Genomic DNA, 18,589 nt, shown 5'->3' on the forward strand with positions numbered 1-18,589 from the left:
AAAAATCTACTTCTTATCTGTATTTGCCTAAGTTTTGGCAATGTTTAAATATAAAATGTTGGTTGAGGCTTGGGTGTTATGACATCTTTAATGCTCATCCTGAAAGGTCAGTTGTATTGTCTTTATTGTACCACCCTATTTTCCTGAAGTTAAGAACAGAGTATCAGAATCCAGACACCACAGACATCTGTTAGCACAGATTGCTTTTTTAAGATTGTAGCCATGGTAGTCTTCTGGGCTCTGGAAAATAATATTTGTATTACGGTCTCAGCGTTCTGAGTGCTATGTTACTATAATTTTCCTGATTTGAGTGAGTTCTGCATGAGAGGACTTTGAAACTAAACTGTAGCAGTTTCACTGCTACATTAAACTGTAAAAAAATTCATTTGCAGATTCTGCTCCAGCTCCCAATAAAGTCACTGAGTTCAACAATAGTTGAGCTGAAGTCTATATATTATGCAAAGCAGTTAAGATATTGTCAGCTTAATAGAGTCTAACGACTGATATATATATATATATTAATTATTGAGTATCCTCCTTGATTTTGCCTGCTCCTGTAAACGCCCAGAATTGGGATCCTGCTTTGAAATAGAGGATGAGTTGTATCAATCAAATTTGTAGCACAATAGTAATTTTATCATTGTTCCTCCATTTGCTGCAATGATAATCCAATTCCCTCATTGAATAAAATTTCAGTCACAGATTAGGCAGTCAGGAATCAGCTTATTAGATCCAAAAATAGAAAACCAATAATATTTCAGCTCAGATTTTTTTCTGTGCAGGAATTTTTTGACTTTTGAGAACCAAACTAATATGATTAACCTTTAGAATACAAAAACAATATGCAGAGTCAACAGGTGTTTTTTTGTTGCTGTTGTTGTTTTTGTTTGTGTGTTTTACCAATCAACAGCCTTTACATGTGTTAAAATTGCCCTTATAAACCAAAAAGATGTGGTGAAATATTTTACTTTCTGTTGTTCAACGATGACTGAAGAAAGTGAAATCCTATGCAGCTTCCTGTCCCAGCTCTAAATCAGGAGCAACCACCACTGCATGGGGTCTCCACCTCCCTCCTGGGACAGCTCCAAGCCCAGTGGAAAAAACATGTGCCAGAGGGAAATGAAGTTTGAAGTTCTACTTTAACCCGTTTGATTTTCATGTGGAAAACTGTACTTATTTTCACATTGCTATTTAAAATCCAACAGCATAAACACACAGAAAATGTAAAATATTATGGCAATCTTTTTACTAGAGAGCTTTTTGAGAACTATCACCATGGAAAATAAGAATGAGATTCTATTTACCCACAAGTGCTCCTGAAAGGGAAATAACCATCTCTTTATAAAGAAAAGCATGTTGAATGATAAAAAAAGATATTTTTGAACCTTGACACAAGAATTGGCATTCAGCATCAATGCCAGTATCACTACCAATATGCCCTGTCAATTGTGATGTTGTTAGGCGTGTTGCACTGGAGGAGGGGAAGTTGTTCCAGGGCTCCAACTTGCTGGAAGACTGATTGCTCAGAGAGCAGGCCTAAAGAGTAGGGCAAGGGTCTAGGCCTCTCCACACACCAAACATTACTTTGTGTTTTAATTCTGAGTTTAGGGCTTTTTACACTTTTGGCAAAGAGCAGACATATATATTCAGTCAACCCAGCCTGCATCTGAAGGCAGAAGGCAATGTGGTTTCCGAGATCAATTGCATGGTGTGTGAGTATCCCTAGAGCTAGTAAACTTAGTAAAGCTGTGTTTACGTTAGGCAATAGCACTGTTGGAGAGGAACAGCTGGAGCTGAGGACCCTGCATTCACCCTACATGCACTTCAGGGTGGGGAGTTACATCAGGCTAAATTTAGTTCTGTCACAGAGACTATGAACCATTAGTTATTTAAATGAATGTAGTGCCCTTTTGGAGTACATCTTCCAGTTAATTTTGCTTGCAATGAATTCAGTCTGCTTGTTTGCAGTAGGAACCAAATGCCTATGACTATGTTTAAAAATGCCCCCAAACCAACTCCTCTCTCTGCCAAGCCCCACTTAATAAATACCTTTATCGTTATTGCTATGAGAGATCGGGAGGGCACTATATTTATCAGTCCTTCATCAGTAACCTTGGCATCTACCTGAAATTAGCAGTGGTGGATATCAAGATCTGTATATATTGTTATAACTAATAGGAACTAGATAAATAGGCATTCAAGCATATTTCATAGAGTGGGAGAAATATTGACATGTTTATCAGCAAAAAGAAGTGGGAAAGAAGTGGGAATGTAGAATTGTTTAGAAATAATTAATAAAGCATTCTGTACTGCCTGATATTAATCACTGTCACTTTCTTTCACAGATATTTCTTGGTGCATTATCTTTTGTTTATTTTGCTAAAGCACTGTCAGGAAGTTATCTAAAAAGTACTATCACACAAATAGAAAGAAGATTTGATATCCCTTCCTCTTTGGTTGGCGTTATTGATGGCAGTTTTGAAATTGGTATGTGCTGTATAAATCCATTTTTGTTTTCAGGAAAAAGAAAGAAAAAAAAACTGATGAAATTTGTCATGAAAAATAATTGTATGAATCTCCTAGGACTACTAAAAGCGAGCAAGGTTCACCTAGGAATTATATGACTGTCATTATGATTACTTTGGATAGGATAAGGTTGCTAACATAAGCAATCCAACATAGTCCTAAATATTTTGTGATTTGATAAGCTTAGCTGCTGGTTAATTAATATTAATATAAATTTTAACTCTTGAATAAGAATTAAATTGCTTTCAAAGATTCTAGCTTTCTCCTTTTGTAGAAGTACAAAACTCTAACTGTAATCTATGTTCATTGTACAGTCTTGTACTAAGGTTTCCAGTGTGACATCATCTCTTGCTGTTTCAGATTACTGGATTTATCTCTTGGCTGTTCAATGGACTGTGATATTCATGGGAATGAAATCTTAGCTTGTGTATAAAGGTTTGCTGCACTCTATCATCTGACATAATCCCTCTCGTCTTTTCCAGTTGCTTTTCCAAAAGTTTATGGTTCTCTTATCATGGAAGGTATTGGGCTCCTGTAAGGATGCCTGGAAAGAGGCTGAAGCACCAAACCCATGCAATCAGCCCTCTACTTCTGAAATGGCTGTATACGCTCCACACTAGGAATATTTTTGCTGGGGGATGTCTTATCAAAAAGCTGTAAAACTTAGTTTTCCTTTTGTACTTTCAAAGGGAACCTCCTAACCATAATTCTTGTAAGCTACTTTGGAGCAAAGCTTCACAGGCCAAGAATAATTGGAGCAGGCTGCTTAATTATGTCAGCGGGAACATTCCTAATTGCAATGCCCCAGTTCTTCATGGGACGGTAAGTGCAAAGTGATCAGTATTTTCCAGCTGGGCTATGCACACTGCATGTTAGCTCACTGAGATGTTTAGGCATTAATCGTGAAAATAATGCCCATAGAAATAGGCATATGCAGATGTGGTTACTCAATTTAATATGCATTACAAAGACAAATTTTATTACAACAGATCTAATAATTTAACGTATGTTTTTCTCAGTTTTATTCAATGTATCATTTTATTAGTCTATGATCTCAATTGATCGGCCATATTTTGACATGGCTTAAGAATTGTTGAAGCTTTGGTGAAGTGACGACTAAAATCAGGAAGACAATCAGAGTGTTAAACACAAGCCACAGGATGCCCTCACTGTCTGATAATTTCTTAGTACAGATTCACATATCATAACAGAGCAAATTACCTGTTAAACTGAAATGCATCACTTTGACAGAGAGAGAACCAAATGGACAATTTTCATGTACTACCACAGTATGAACCAAGTGCCATTTCCTTGTAAACCACACGGAACACTGGCAACACTGGATGCAGATGAAATCTACATTTAAGTGCTGTATTCAAGTGCTCTCTTCCATGGTAGCAACAGATTTGTTTGTTTCTTTTTTCTTATAAGTTGGGAGAGTAAAAAACAACTTCTGTTTATAAACAGATATCAGTATGAAAGATTTCCTTCTACCATGAATTCAACTGTTAGCACCTCTCCATGCTTGCAGGATAAAAGCCGAACCCCTCTCTCAGCCCTGGAAAAATCTCAAGCCAAAATAAATGCAGGTGAGAGCAATCTCTTTTGCGTATTGTGATAAGCACAATAAAACATATTAAAAGACTCTCAAACTCTAAAGCAATAGTTTATTAGAATGCAAGAAATAATAAATGGGAAACAGAAGGATCTTTCCCAGAGAAAATCCAGATCTACCTGATGAGACAAACTTATTGAAAATAAATTAATAACTGCCACTGCATACTGCTAAGATGTCTTTTCAGGCTGACACCTTTCCTTCAGCCTTTCTGCTTCCTCCAAAAACTTTCTGCAGCTTCATGGCTTGTAGAAACACCAGATGATCTCCCATGGTGGCGCACGAAATTTCTGGTCTTCCCTCTGTCATGAGATGTGCCTTTGGGTCCTCATCCCACTGGAAATAGCCACTTGCATCTCCCAGACTGCAGACCCAGCTTCTCATTTCCTTCCCTGCCTGCCCACCCCTGTGGGCTCATTAAGCTAGCTCCTCATGGGTGCCCACCTGAGCTGAAGGGCAGCAACTTATTGGAACTGAGACATAGCCTTCCTCCCAGATGTCTGGGCATGACATCCATACAGGCTGAATTTATAGACTAAGCTACGGATGAGAAAATCAGACCCTCTCTGGACCAAAAAGTGTGTGTATGTGTTTTGATTGTTGGATCTGGAATAGATGTGGCTTGTAGCACTTGCTATCATCAATGTTTCCCAACTTTTTCCATTAGAAAATCCCAGTTTTGGTTAGAAGCAAGAGCAAAAGGTTTCTAAAATGGGATGTAGTAAGAATTTTTTAAAACTGGATCATTTATAATATCTTTTACAATCTGTTTGAAGCAGTTCATACTAAGTGTGTGTCCACCTCAATCTGATTGGCTTAAAACTGCCACCACAACCTCCAGCTCCAAAACATTTTTCTTAGTAATCACTGCTTTTCCTACACGAGAAGTATTTAAGAAGTCCTGTGCATTCAGTGTCAAAATGTTGTGGAAAAACACATAATTGTTGTCTCTCTTGTGACATATCGAGGATGTGAAAAAGAAGCAGGCTCTTCTATGTGGATCTATGTTTTACTGGGAAATCTTCTACGTGGAATAGGTGAAACTCCCATCCAGCCTTTGGGAATTACATACATTGATGATTATGCCATTGAAGAGGATGCTGCCTTATACATTGGTAGAGTAAATAAATCACTGTTTTGTTTTGTTTTTCTTAATGGATTTTTCCCTAGAGGAAACAGTCATTTTGGCTAATGGAGTGACTGTTGTTGAATTAACTTGCCCTGATTGTTTTGCTTGCATTATTTCCAATATTAAAGTTTATTTAACAATCATGTACACTCAAGGGACCAAGTTCCCTTTTAATCATACCACCACAGTTCCATTATCTTAATTTGAGGAAAGAATTTGACCTTAGGTTCCTGCTGTTACCCTAATCTTCCTAATTCTTCTGGATGTGGACTGCTGTGCCTCTGTGCACATTCAGTTCTCTGGAAAGCGATAAAAAAAAATGTACTCTTTTAAGCATTTTAAATAGAATTTCATCAGGCACTCAAAACTTTGCCTCCAGAATGAGGTAGGATTACAACCAATAGTGACTGAGGCTTGAAGAAGTTGGTGTCAGTGTTTCTTTGTTGTGTTCATTGTGTGATGAGCTCTGCACTTTCACCTGAAATATCACCAGAAAGTCCTTCTCCATCAGCACCTTGTTTCAGAAAGTTTACAGTCTGGGAAAAACTCAGAATTTCTGTGTAAAAGATTCGTTCCTACCAGATTTCCAAATCAAACCTGAAAATTTAGAATACGTGGAAATTTAGGCTGGGGGTGTATTGAAACATGTTAATATTGGGTAGCAAACCAAAGTGATTTTTCAGCCTGTTCTGGGTCCACCACAACTTAATCTAGCCAGCTAAAGTGTTTATAGTGGTTATAGATTGGTATTATTACTGAGTTTAGGTCGTTAAGTTCCCTGATTTTTCCCTTGGTCTGACCTTCATTCTTTAATCGGATGATAACAAAAAAAAAAAGTTTTTTTTTTTTTTTATTGTAAAAGTTCTAACCAGTAACTAACATGCCTGAAAGCAAACTTTGGCTCAGTATTTTAAGACTGTCCCACTTGTTACCTACCACATTGTACTTTGTTTTTATGTGCAGCAAGAACAAATGTTCATTTTCAGTCAGAAAAATAACAGTCCCCTGGTTTCTATTACAGGCTGTGTACAGACGCTTGCAATCATAGGTCCAATATTTGGCTTTCTTCTTGGATCCCTGTGTGCCAAACTTTATGTTGACATTGGCTTTGTAGATCTTGGTAAGTCAGAAAACTCAGATTTAAAAAATTCAGTCAGGCTCCAATATACCTACTTTGGGCATGTATTTTAGGCAAAGAAATATCTATCTAATTTCTAGGGATAAGGGAAAAGTGGGTACTTTATAAGGTAAAATGGATGAGAGCAATGCAGCGCCTCACACAGAAAAGTCTAGCAACAAAGACAGCTGTGGAAGAAGTAGGAGGTCTGGCTCTCCTTCAGCCCAGAAGATCCACAGCTGGTGACCCCCAGGAGATGCCCTGGTGAGGAGGCTCTGGAGAGACAGCAGGCACCAGGAAAAGGCAGGACTGTGGCTCAGGATCCTGCCAAGAGCTGTCTGCATTCATTTTGTAATAGACCACCATTGCTGAGAAAACAGGTCTCTCACAATGAGTACCAGAGCTCATGATTGCCTTCCTCCTCACACAACTCCTTCCTTCTGGTGACTCTTACACAGAACAGCCCAGGTGGAAGCAGGAGTGTGGTCACCCAGACCACTCCATGGTCTGGTCGTTACAGCCTCTCTGGGGGTGTGTGAGCAGCATGGTCTGGGACCCCATGGCGTCAGGGACAGGCCACCAATGTATCACAGGAATCAGCAAGTCCTTATCAGCTCTCTGCAATCACTCAGTCACTCTTGCCGAGGCGATCAGCTCCGGGGCAGACGCGTTCTGCAGCGGAGCGGGGGATCGGGACAGGCAGGGCTTTTTTTCCGACATCGAGGCCGCTCGAGGGAGCCGCCAGGACCCGGCAGCCCTCGCGAGGGAGGCTGACGAGGCGTAGGCGGAGCCAGCAGCTTCCCCCCCCCCCCCGGCCGTTCAAAAGCAGCCCTTAGGGAGCGCGAGCGACCAGGAGCGCGGCGACCAGGGCTTGGCGCGTCAGAAGGGCGGGGCGCGGGAGTTTGCGCGGCAGTTCGCGCGGCAGTTCGCGCAGGGAGGGTGGAGAGGGCGGAGTTTCCCCCCGCCCATAAGAACAGCACTTTTAACGGCTGTCGACCGCTAGCTAGGCTGCAGTGGTCTACACCAGGTAGGCTGCTCTCTCTAGAAAGTCTGTATCCACCCAGACTGACCGCCTGCTCAACAATGCGGCAGTTCAGGTCTCTGGGTGCAGGGAGTGTCTGAGCCTGTTGCTGCCATCTGAGGGAGGCAGAGGCTCTGTGTGTGTGAGGTGCGAGCAGGTGGATGACCTGGTCCGCCTGGTGGCAGAACTCAAAGAGGAGGTGGATAGGTTGAGGGCTATCAGGGAGTGTGAGTGGGAGATAGACTGGTGGAGCAACTCCCTGCAGGGCTTGAAGGAGAGGTACGGGGGCGAGACACCCCAAATGGGGGTGGACCCCCTGCCCTGTCGCTGTCAGGCAGAGGGAGGTGACCTAGGAGTTGAGGAGGAATGGAGACGGGTCCCTGCTCGACCTCGCAGGCAACGCACCCCCCCACCGGCCCCTCCTTCCCAGGTGCCCTTACATAACAGATTTGAGGCCCTGGAGCTTGAGAGGCCGGTGGGTGAGGACGAGGTAGAAAGTCTACCCAGGAGGATGCCTAGGGCAAGGAAGCCGACTCCATGCCTCAAGATAGCCTCCACCAAGAAAGACAGAAGGGTGATCGTTGTAGGTGACTCCCTTCTCAGGGGAACAGAGGGCCCTATTTGTCGACCTGCCCCTACCCGTAGGGAAGTCTGCTGCCTCCCTGGGGTCAGGGTCAGGGATGTTGGCAGAAAGCTTCCCAACCTGGTTCGCCCCTCTGACTACTACCCTATTTTGATAGTCCAGGCTGGCAGTGATGATATTGAAGAGAGAAGCCTGAAGGCTATCAAACGGGACTTTAGGGGACTGGGACAGTTAGTGGATGGAGCGGGAGTACAGGTGGTGTTTTCGTCCATCCCTGCAGTGGCAGGGAGGGGTACAGAGAGGGCACGGAAAGCCCACCTGATTAACACGTGGCTCAGAGGCTGGTGCCAACACAGAAATTTCGGGTTTTTTGACCATGGGGCGCTTTACTCGGCACCCGGCCTGGTGACCGCAGATGGGTCCCTATCTCCAAGGGGAAAACGGATCCTAGCCCAGGAGCTGGCAGGGCTCGTTGAGAGGGCTTTAAACTAGGAAAGTAGGGGGACGGGGCTGAAATAAGTCTTGTTGGAGCTGTACCAGGGGGAACAATGGCAAGGCCGGGGGAGAAGGTAATGGCCCGACTGAAGTGCATCTACACTAATGCACGCAGCACGGGTAACAAACAAGAGGAGCTGGAAGCCATCGTGCAGCAGGAAGGCTATGACTTGGTTGCCATCACGGAAACATGGTGGGACCACTCTCATGACTGGAGTGCTGCAATGCCTGGCTATAGGCTCTTCAGAAGGGACAGGCAGCACAGAAGGGGTGGTGGTGTGGCTCTCTATATTAGAGAGTGTTTTGATGTTGAGGAACTTGAGGCTGGGAATGATAAGGTTGAGTCTCTTTGGGTTAGGATCAGAGGGAAGGCCAACAAGGCAAGCATCCTGGTGGGGGTCTGTTATAGACCACCGACCCAGGATGAGGAGACAGATGAGGAGTTCTACAGGCAGCTGGCAGAAGCCGCGAAATCGTCAGTGCTTGTTCTCGTGGGGGACTTCAACTTCCCAGACGTATCCTGGAAGCACAACACAGCCCAGAGAAAGCAGTCTAGGAGGTTTCTGGAGAGCGTGGAAGATAGCTTCCTGATGCAGCTGGTTAGAGAGCCTACCAGGGGAGGTGCCCCACTAGACCTTCTGTTCACAAACAGTGACGGACTGGTGGGAGATGTGGTGGTCGGGAGCTGTCTTGGGCAGAGTGGCCACGAAATGGTTCAGTTCTCTATTCTTGGCGAAGTCAGGAAGGGGACCAGTAAAACCGCTGTATTGGACTTCCGGAGGGCTGACTTTGAGCTGTTCAGGACACTGGTTGGCAGAGTCCCTTGGGAGGAGGTTCTGAAGGGCAGAGGAGTCCAGGAAGGCTGGGCACTCTTCAAGAAGGAAATCTTAATGGCTCAGGAGCGATCTGTTCCCACATGCCGAAAGACGAGCCGGCGCGGAAGACCGGCCTGGCTGAACAGAGAGTTGTGGTTCGAGCTTAGGAGAAAAAGGAGGGTTTATAATCTTTGGAAAAGAGGGCGGGCTACTCAAGAGGACTATAAGGATGTTGCGAGGCTGTGCAGGGATAAAATTAGAAAGGCCAAAGCTCATCTGGAGCTCAATCTGGCTACTGCCGTTAAAGATAAAAAAAGTTTTTACAAATACATCAACACAAAAAGGAGGACTAAGGAGAATCTCCATCCTTTACTGGATGCGGGGGGAAACTTAGTTACAAAAGATGAGGAAAAGGCTGAGGTGCTCAATGCCTTCTTTGCCTCAGTCTTTAGCGGCAAGACCAGTTGTTCTCTGGATACCTGGTACCCTGAGTTGGTGGAAGGGGCTGGGGAGCAGGATGTGGCCTTCGCTATTCATGAGGAAATGGTTGGCGACCTGCTACAGCACTTAGATGTACGCAAGTCGATGGGGCCGGATGGGATCCACCCGAGGGTACTGAGCGAACTGGCGGAGGAGCTGGCCAAGCCGCTTTCCGTCATTTATCGACAGTCCTGGCTATCAGGAGAGGTCCCAGTCGACTGGCGGCTAGCAAATGTGACACCCATCTACAAGAAGGGCCAGAGGCTAGACCCGGGGAACTATAGGCCTGTTAGTTTGACCTCAGTGCCAGGGAAGCTCATGGAGCAGATTATCTTGAATGTCATCACGCGGCACTTGAAGGGCAACCAGGCGATCAGGCCCGGTCAGCATGGGTTTATGAAAGGTAGGTCCTGCTTGACGAACCTGATCTCCTTCTATGACCAAGTGACGCGCCTGGTGGATGAGGGGAAGGCTGTGGATGTGATCTACCTTGACTTCAGTAAGGCTTTTGACACCGTTCCCCACAACATTCTCCTCAAGAAACTGGCTGCTCGTAGCTTGGAGTGGCGTACGCTTCGTTGGGTTAAAAACTGGCTGGATGGCCGGGCCCAAAGAGTTGTGGTGAATGGAGTCAAATCCAGTTGGAGGCCGGTTACTAGTGGAGTCCCCCAGGGCTCAGTGCCGGGGCCAGTCCTCTTTAATATCTTTATCGATGACCTGGACGAGGGGATCGAGTGCACCCTCAGTAAGTTTGCAGATGACACCAAGTTAGGTGCGTGTGTCGATCTGCTTGAGGGAAGGAAGGTTCTGCAGGAGGATCTGGATAGGATGAACCAATAGGCTGAGGTCAACTGTACGAAGTTCAACAAGGCCAAGTGCCGGGTCCTGCACCTGGGGCGCAACAACCCCGAGCAGCGCTACAGGCTGGGAGATGAGTGGTTGGAAAGCTGCCTGGCCGAGAAGGACCTGGGAGTACCGGTTGATAGGCAGCTGAATATGAGCCAGCAGTGTGCTCAGGTGGCCGAGAAGGCCAACAGCATCCTGGCTTGTATAAGAAGCAGTGTGGCCAGCAGGTCTAGGGAGATGATTGTCCCCCTGTACTCGGCTCTGGTGAGGCTGCACCTCGAGTACTGTGTTCAGTTTTGGGCCCCTCGCTACAAGAAGGACATGGAGGTGCTTGAGCGAGTCCAGAGAAGCTGGTGAGGGGTCTGGAGAACAAGTCTTAAGAGGAGCGGCTGAGGAAGCTGGTGGTGTCCAGCCTGGAGAAGAGGAGGCTCAGGGGAGACCTCATTGCTCTCTATAGGTACCTTAAAGGAGGCTGTAGAGAGGTGGGGGTTGGTCTATTCTCCCACGTGCCTGGTGACAGGACGAGGGGGAATGGGCTAAAGTTGCACCAGGGGAGATTTAGGTTGGATATTAGGAAGAACTTCTTTACTGAAAGGGTTGTTAGGCATTGGAATGGACTGCCCAGGGAAGTGGTTGAGTCACCATCCCTGGAGGTCTTTAAAAGACGTTTAGATGTAGTCCTTAGTGATATGGTTTAGTGGAGGTCTTGTTAGTGTTAGGACAGAGGTTGGACTAGATGATCTTGGAGGTCTCTTCCAACCTAGACGATTCTGTGATTCTTGTAACACCCATAGACACATCGCACAGCTAAATCTAGAGGCAGGTGAACAGACTCCTCTGGAGAATCTCCCTGCAAAATCACCTTCCTAGTTATCAGCAAAAATTCCCTAAAAGCATTTATTTTTCTCCTTTTTTTTTTTTTTTTTGACTTTTCTCCAGACAGTGTAACAATAACTCACAAGGATGTGCAGTGGGTGGGAGCCTGGTGGCTGGGTTACTTAATAGCAGGTGCGATCAGTGTTGTGGCTGGCATCCCTTTCTGGTTCCTGCCCAAACACCTCCCAAAAACAGAGGGCAGAAAGGACTCCAGTACCTCTTCTGAGCAGTCAAAGTTCATCACTGAGGATAACAAGGAGCAACACAAATCTTACCAGCAACAAGTGAAGATTGGTGAGATGGCAAAAGGCAAGTCACTAGAGCTTCTGTCCTCACTGTTGGGTCTTTCTCTCACTAATTTTTATACTGTTTAGTGGCCTCAAGATTATTTTTTCCCTTGGGTGTCATTCTCCACCTACTTAGTATGCACAAAAAGGGTCTCTTAATTGTTCTCTAGACCTGCTCTTGCACAACAAATTTCTTCACCTGGAAGTTTTTAAATTATGCCATTAATGCATCAAATCTCATGAAACTCAGCAAAAAATATTCATGGATCTTAGCTGTTGCAGATGTGGGGCATCATAAAGTAACAATCTCAGTTTCTGCTAAACCTCCTTTTTCTTTATGGTTATCCATTTATGGAATACATACAATAGCGGATCAGAATAAGGATGGGCACAAACCAGATACTGTTTTAGGATAATATTGTTATTTTTACAAAAGCTTTTTTACACAACTGAATTTCCTTGGCCCAACTTTGCCAAAAGTATTTTCCTCAATACTTGAATTCACAACTCAATATATCTGTGCTTACAGTCAGCTGTGCATAGTACCCTCTACTCCCAAATTAAGCTAAAGGATGCTGTGGCTGTTGAGGGGACAATGAAACAACTCTGCCTGTTTTCTGAGCAAAAGAAAGTACCTATAACAAGATGGATGTTCTAGAAAATTGATTCTTAGTATTTTGCTCCACCATTCCCCTCATATAGAAATGCATCTCTTATAAGCATCACAGGACTTCATTTATTCCCCCTGAAATATCCTGCTGTCCGCTTCTGGAAGGTTACAAAATATTATTCACAGCAGTTATTCTCTCTCTGGCCTGGTTGTCATTTCTGCTGTTTTGTCTTGCAGACTTCTTGCCATCACTGAAGAACCTCTTTGGGAATCCAGTTTACGTTCTGTATTTGTGTGCAAGTATCCTTCACTTCAATTCTTTAATTGGCATGGTGACATATAAGCCCAAATATATTGAGCAACAGTATGGGCAAACATCTTCAAAAACTAATTTTGTTATAGGTAATGCTATATCTGCTTCTTGATACCCTAAAAATGGACGTTTTAGGAGTGTTGTATACATACACACAGGGAAAAGTGCTTTTGAGGCTATGTTTATTCTTCTCCTTCTTTATCTGGCTTTTAAGTAGTAGCACATAGAAGGTAAGTTATTTTATTTCTGCTTTAGCACTAGTTAGCTCTGAGTTTATCTATGCAAGTGTTACTGTAAAAGATTGCACAATTTGATACTTTATTTTCCATTCTACTGGAAATTTGAAATGTCTGTACATCACAAGAGAATAATTGAAAATTAATTTTAAAATACTTGACATAAATTTGTCATCAGACAGATCTGTTCCCTTGCTGGCTCCCCATTTATTTCAACGAAATGAAGATCAACTCAGTGCGTGCTAAAGGACTGACCATAAGGTAGCTGTGATATTGACAGTGATTTCTTACTTTCTGAAGAGGTTGGTGTTAAATAAAATGAAGTTAAAGTCATATTAGTGATCACATAATACATGTGTTAAAAGATTAACATTATCTCAGTGCAATGCTGGTAAAAGAAAAACAGGTATTTCTGTGTTAACTTTATCTAAGAGCTTTTTTCTATTGTAAGCTGGTCTCCCAAAACCCCCACATGGCACAAGAGTGAGAGATGCTGCTTCTGCTAGCATTACTGAGCTTCTGCTCTGCCAGACCCATAAGAGGAAGGTACCTCTCTCAGTTAATTGCAGAATCAGCTTTGGGCATCGAGGTGGCTATTTGTTGAGGATGCCTTCAGGATGGTGAACTTCACAACCCAGTTGTTGAACCTACAGGCTTGGATTCAGTTTCTGAGGTCCAGTGATTCAATAGCATTAGACAGCAAAGAGGTTTACATCTATCCAAAACAGAGGGAACTGCTGTGTTTCAGAGCAGCATTAGTTGCGAGGCAACGGAGGTATATATGTGCAGAAAAGCTGTAGTGATCCATTGTGCTATGTTAATTCTTTAAAGATAGAGGCTGGAATTCCCTGGCACAGCACCCCTAAAAGCAAGGAGAAATCTTCAAGCATAGGCAATGGCCAGAAAAAGTCCTGAAAACAATCCCTACATTCAGTACAGTACTTCTCATTGTATTTACAGATTTTCTGGAGCTAAGCTTTCAGGTATGTGCAAACTGAGTGAGGATTAAGATCCATCTGATTTCACAAGCATAGGGACTATATCCAACAGGGAATGTGTGATGGCTTGGCTAGGGAAGGGTCCTGGCTGAGTGGCCATCCCTGCAACAAGGGTTTTTCCCTTCCTCCCTTTCCTTTCTTTTTCAATCTGCTCTTGCTAAGAAAGCTGAGAGCTTGCTAGCACTATCAGTGCCTATTTCCCCTCCCCGTCTTTTCTTTTCTTTTTGTTTTTGCAATTTTTATCACCACCTATTTGATGAATATCGGAATTGTCAGAGCAATTTGAAGCACTGTAACAAAAACAAAAACCTGCTGGAGGCTCGAAGAGGGCATTTTTTGATAGTCACAAATGAAGGAACGTACCAAAAAGTAGAAGGATACCTGCTGTGTTTGTATGGCTTTCTTTAAATATATACACAATGTTGCTTTCCATGATGCCAGTGACAAGCAGTAGGGTGATCTGTAAGGCTATGAAACATATGTATGGATAAAAGGGGTGCATATGAATGGGCAAGCAGGGTGTGTGTACTCTCTGGTGTACACAGCTCCCACATTCAGTCACAGTCTCCTCTTACAAGCAAAAGAGGACAGAAAAAGCTGCAGCATCAAAGTGTTTGGATGGGGCACCCACATGCAGTTATCTAGTGATTCTTCATTTACATATGCTGCACTTTAAATGCTGCTTCTGAAATCCCCTGAAGTACAATTTCCACGTGTGTGCAGATGAAAAATGGTGCTCTTGAAATCTTGCTCATAGAAAAATGCTGGTGTCTTGAAACTTAACAGTAACAGAACAAGGCTCTCATGCTTGCCAAGGTACTGACTTATAGTTTTGCTAGATGGAAAAAGGCTTTTCCTAACATCAAGTATCCATCATTTCTTCTAAGCGCTGTTTTTTTCCATGCGTGCAGATGGATCAAACAGTGGCTTGAAACAGAAATTCAGGGGATCCCTGTGCACTTCCTAGCAGGGAGATTAGACTCCTATGTCAGGATCTTATATATTACATCAAGTCATTTTAAATCATGTTTCGAAACCTCCAGCCCCCTGGGGAAAATAATAATAATAAAAAAAAAATCATAAACTTCATTTGCTATTTGAATGCATGTATGCTTTTGTACTTGCTTTTGTTTTGTATGCTTACTCAACTCAGCACCACTAAGTGTCAGCATGAATTAAAAGCTGCAAAAGGCGTACATAGCCCTGTGCAAGTGGAATTTAATGTGCTAGATCTGGCTGGTAAAGGTGAGAAAACCAGTTTCAGTAACTATGAAATCCAGGAAAGGTCACCTTACTTGACTGTGCGTTATCTTTTACAGTGGTCTCTATTTACATCTTTTTTGCATGTACTTGAACAGATTTTTATTTTTTTTTTGGTCTTGTCCATGTCTATCAATATGGACACTGCTTTCAGCAGAACTGTTCCAGTAAGGATTAATGGTCACCCTATTTTATGTGTTCACTGCCTTTTCGCTTATTTCCTTGAAGCCTGTTACAAGAAGACTGCCCAGAGTGTGTATATATATTTTTGCTGTGGCAACACTCACCCAAGGGAACATTTCAACATACAAAACTGGAGAAATACCCTAAATGTCCTGTGTATGGAGAAGATGGCATATTGCTGACTCTCTCCCTCTTGGGAGATCTCCCTAGGAGATCATTCGTTTCATGGCTCAGTAAAAACAGAAAAAGTAGGTCTTTCTCCAGACTTTCTAACACTAGGTAGAACTGAATTTCCACTAGGAATGAGCAGTTTGGGCTCCTCCTGCCAGTGGATAAGGGAAGAGAAGCTGACCTTCTCAGAGCGGGACAGCCCCAGAGCATGGCCCTTGCAGCTCCTGTTATTGCTCCATGGTGAAGGACTCGAATGGGGCCCCAGGGAGGATCTATGCCTCAAGGAACTGTGGCTGTCTTGGCTGCCCTCAGCAGCACGATGCCCCCAGACAACACCTCTGAGCCCAGAGCACCTCTCATGAGAAATGACACTAAGAATATTTGAATTAACACTACATGATACCTCCACTGACAAACTAGCAATGCAAAAAATCACCTAGCTTAAGAAAGTAGAAGATCATTGCCTAGACCTTATATAAGATAGGACCAATAATAATCTGTCTCTCAGAGAACTGAAAAAGCAGCATTTCCCTAGGAACAAGTTAAAAGCAGTCCCAGCATGTTCGCAGGAACAATCCAAATCTGGATACACACAAAATAAATAAATAAATAAATTGTCCAGCTTGAAGATGTGTAATATTTTGCTTCTTCATGTTATCACTGCTGCTGTTTTTGTGGCTGAGGAAGATAATCCATTGAGATGGGATATTCAGTAATACAGATTATTTCTGTTTGATTTCAGGTCTTATCAACATTCCTGCTGTGGCGTTTGGCATATTCTCTGGGGGACTGATCATGAAGAAATTCAGAATCAGTGTTTTAGGGGCTGCAAAACTCTCTCTGGGATCATCTTTCTTTGGTTACCTGCTGCTCCTCTCTTTATTTGCGATGGGCTGTGAGAACTCAGATGTGGCCGGACTGACTGTGTCCTACCATGGGTATGCTGGGAAGAGCAAACTTCAGCATAAAGTGCTACTGAGAAGCAAACTCCTTGGTCGTTGTATTCCACAAAGTATATATTGTTGAAAAAAGAATGACTGACCTAAATATGCTTCCCAGAACTGTGATTCAAAACGGTGGAAACCATTCCATCTATTCCACTGGGCACTGTGTCAGAATTCATTTGTGATTGCTGCCTTCAACTCAGAGGGTTTTATGCCACAAGTGCAGATTATTTTTCTGATTACTTTTTAATTATTATTGCCATGGGACCCACCCTTTCAAGATAGAGATTCCTGGAAACGTGAGGAGCTCAGTAGGGGAGTGAGATTCAATTAATTGTTCCTTGCTTCTGCATGCTGCTGAACAACCCATGGTGTTTAATAGCCTCCAGACTCCAAATTTAAGTATTCGTGGATTAACCATGAATTAACTGTGACATTATCTATGAGGTATACCTGAGGCTAGCCCTTCTATTACAGCCCCAGGAGCTGCTTGGCTGCTGAGCTCAGCAGCAGCTGGCTAAAGGTGCAGATAAAACTGTCATGCAACATAACAGCTCCTTGGTTTGGATAAATACCGTTCTGATTGTTTCCCCATCAACTTTTGCAGTGATGTAAGAGTAACTCACTCCCCTCTTTGGCTCTGGAATAATCAAGCTTTTTTTTTTTTTTCCCAGTTTTGTTATAAATGCATCAAGCCTCAGAAAACTGCAATCTTATAAAATATGAGAAAATGCATGAGTAGAAATTGTTAGCTGTCTGCTCTTAATAAAGTAATTACCATCTCACAGTAGGCATGTGATATTGAAATAGTCATATGAAGAAATCCTTTTGATCACTGAGAAATAAGAATTTACCCTCTGGTGTGGATAGGAAGAGACAACACTGTAATGGGCTAAAGACACAAGGCCTGGCCAGGTGCACCTGGCAGAAAGCAAAACTCATGAGTTGATAATGATTTCTTCCACATCTGCCAGAAAACATCATCATGATTCCTTTTTCCACAGAACCAAGCAGACGTCTGGATACGAGCAAGGCCTGTTCTCAAACTGCAACTCAGACTGCATGTGCTCCCAAAATGACTGGGATCCCATCTGTGGGGAAAATGGCATTACCTATGTTTCTGCTTGTCTCGCTGGCTGTCAGGCATCCAATGGAAGTGGGAAAAACACTGTGAGAGTCTTTCATTTCTACATGTGATGTGGTAACTTTCCTACTATAACTCATTCTGTCAGAGTGAGCAAACTAAAATTGAGTAAGGCACATCCCATCCAGACATAAACTCCTGAGGTTTTTAGCAATTTACCATCCATGTTCAAAACTCTCTCAACTACTGTTTCCTGTAGAAATCCCAAGCAGAGAATGAAGGAGGTTTTTTAGCTGTTGGCTACCAAAAACATTAAAAAAAAAAATTTAAAATCTAAATACATTCATCAAAAATAGATTTTTTTTTTTATATATATAAAATTCTCCTTCCTGTTGAAAAATCTTTTCCAGTTTGGATTTAAATTTTTGGCTAACTGGAAAAGCATGATGTGCAGTTCCCAGGCATTCACTTCCCTGCTGCTCTGGCTATCATACAGTTTCACCTGCTGTCTTCCAGGTATTTTTTAACTGCAGCTGCGTGGGAATTTTAGAATCTCCTTCAAGAAGCTCCTCAGCTGTGATGGGACCATGTCAAAAAGGAAATGAGTGTCCAAAAATGTTTCTGTATTTTCTGGTAACATCAGTTATTACTTCATATACTTTGTCAGTAGGTGGCACACCCGGATACATACTTCTTCTAAGGTAAGCAATCATTATTTCTGCTAGCATGTTTTCAAGGTGTTTTGATACTGTACCTCCTTCCATTCCCTAATAGAGTGAAATGTTTTCAGCTTTGTGAAGTGGCTTTTAAATTATTTTTTCACTTATCAACAGGCATCCTCATAATTTGACAATGAGTTTTCTACCATTGATACAACGTGACTACGATTATCTCTACCTGCTATACATTTCTGGTTTTAAACGTGATATAGGAGGCCTAGCTGTCATTTCATTTATATCAAGTTCCACTTCCCTTAATGCCTTTTACATTACCAGAACAG

General features: G+C 43.1%; 1 protein-coding gene across 6 annotated transcripts in view; it reads left to right on the plus strand.

The window, feature by feature from the left end:
- Positions 1-18,589, plus strand: part of LOC121073432 (solute carrier organic anion transporter family member 1C1-like) — a 31,399-nt gene that overhangs the window by 4,854 nt on the left and 7,956 nt on the right. For 4 of the 6 annotated variants that reach the window (XM_040564336.1, XM_040564304.1, XM_040564310.1 and 1 more), the window contains 10 exons: positions 2,346-2,487; positions 3,216-3,348; positions 3,994-4,115; positions 5,110-5,256; positions 6,292-6,390; positions 11,567-11,812; positions 12,638-12,802; positions 16,304-16,499; positions 17,510-17,675; positions 18,106-18,290. In XM_040564336.1, the coding sequence (XP_040420270.1) occupies positions 2,346-2,487; positions 3,216-3,348; positions 3,994-4,115; positions 5,110-5,256; positions 6,292-6,390; positions 11,567-11,812; positions 12,638-12,802; positions 16,304-16,499; positions 17,510-17,675; positions 18,106-18,290 (1,601 nt within the window). Of the gene's footprint in view, positions 1-1,616; positions 1,709-2,345; positions 2,488-3,215; positions 3,349-3,993; positions 4,116-5,109; positions 5,257-6,291; positions 6,391-11,566; positions 11,813-12,637; positions 12,803-16,303; positions 16,500-17,509; positions 17,676-18,105; positions 18,291-18,589 lie in introns of those variants that run through there. The other 2 variants (XM_040564315.1, XM_040564326.1) reach the window with 2 other exon arrangements.

This window comes from Cygnus olor, chromosome 1, assembly GCF_009769625.2.
Source record: "Cygnus olor isolate bCygOlo1 chromosome 1, bCygOlo1.pri.v2, whole genome shotgun sequence".
Classification (NCBI taxonomy): Eukaryota; Metazoa; Chordata; class Aves; order Anseriformes; family Anatidae; genus Cygnus; species Cygnus olor.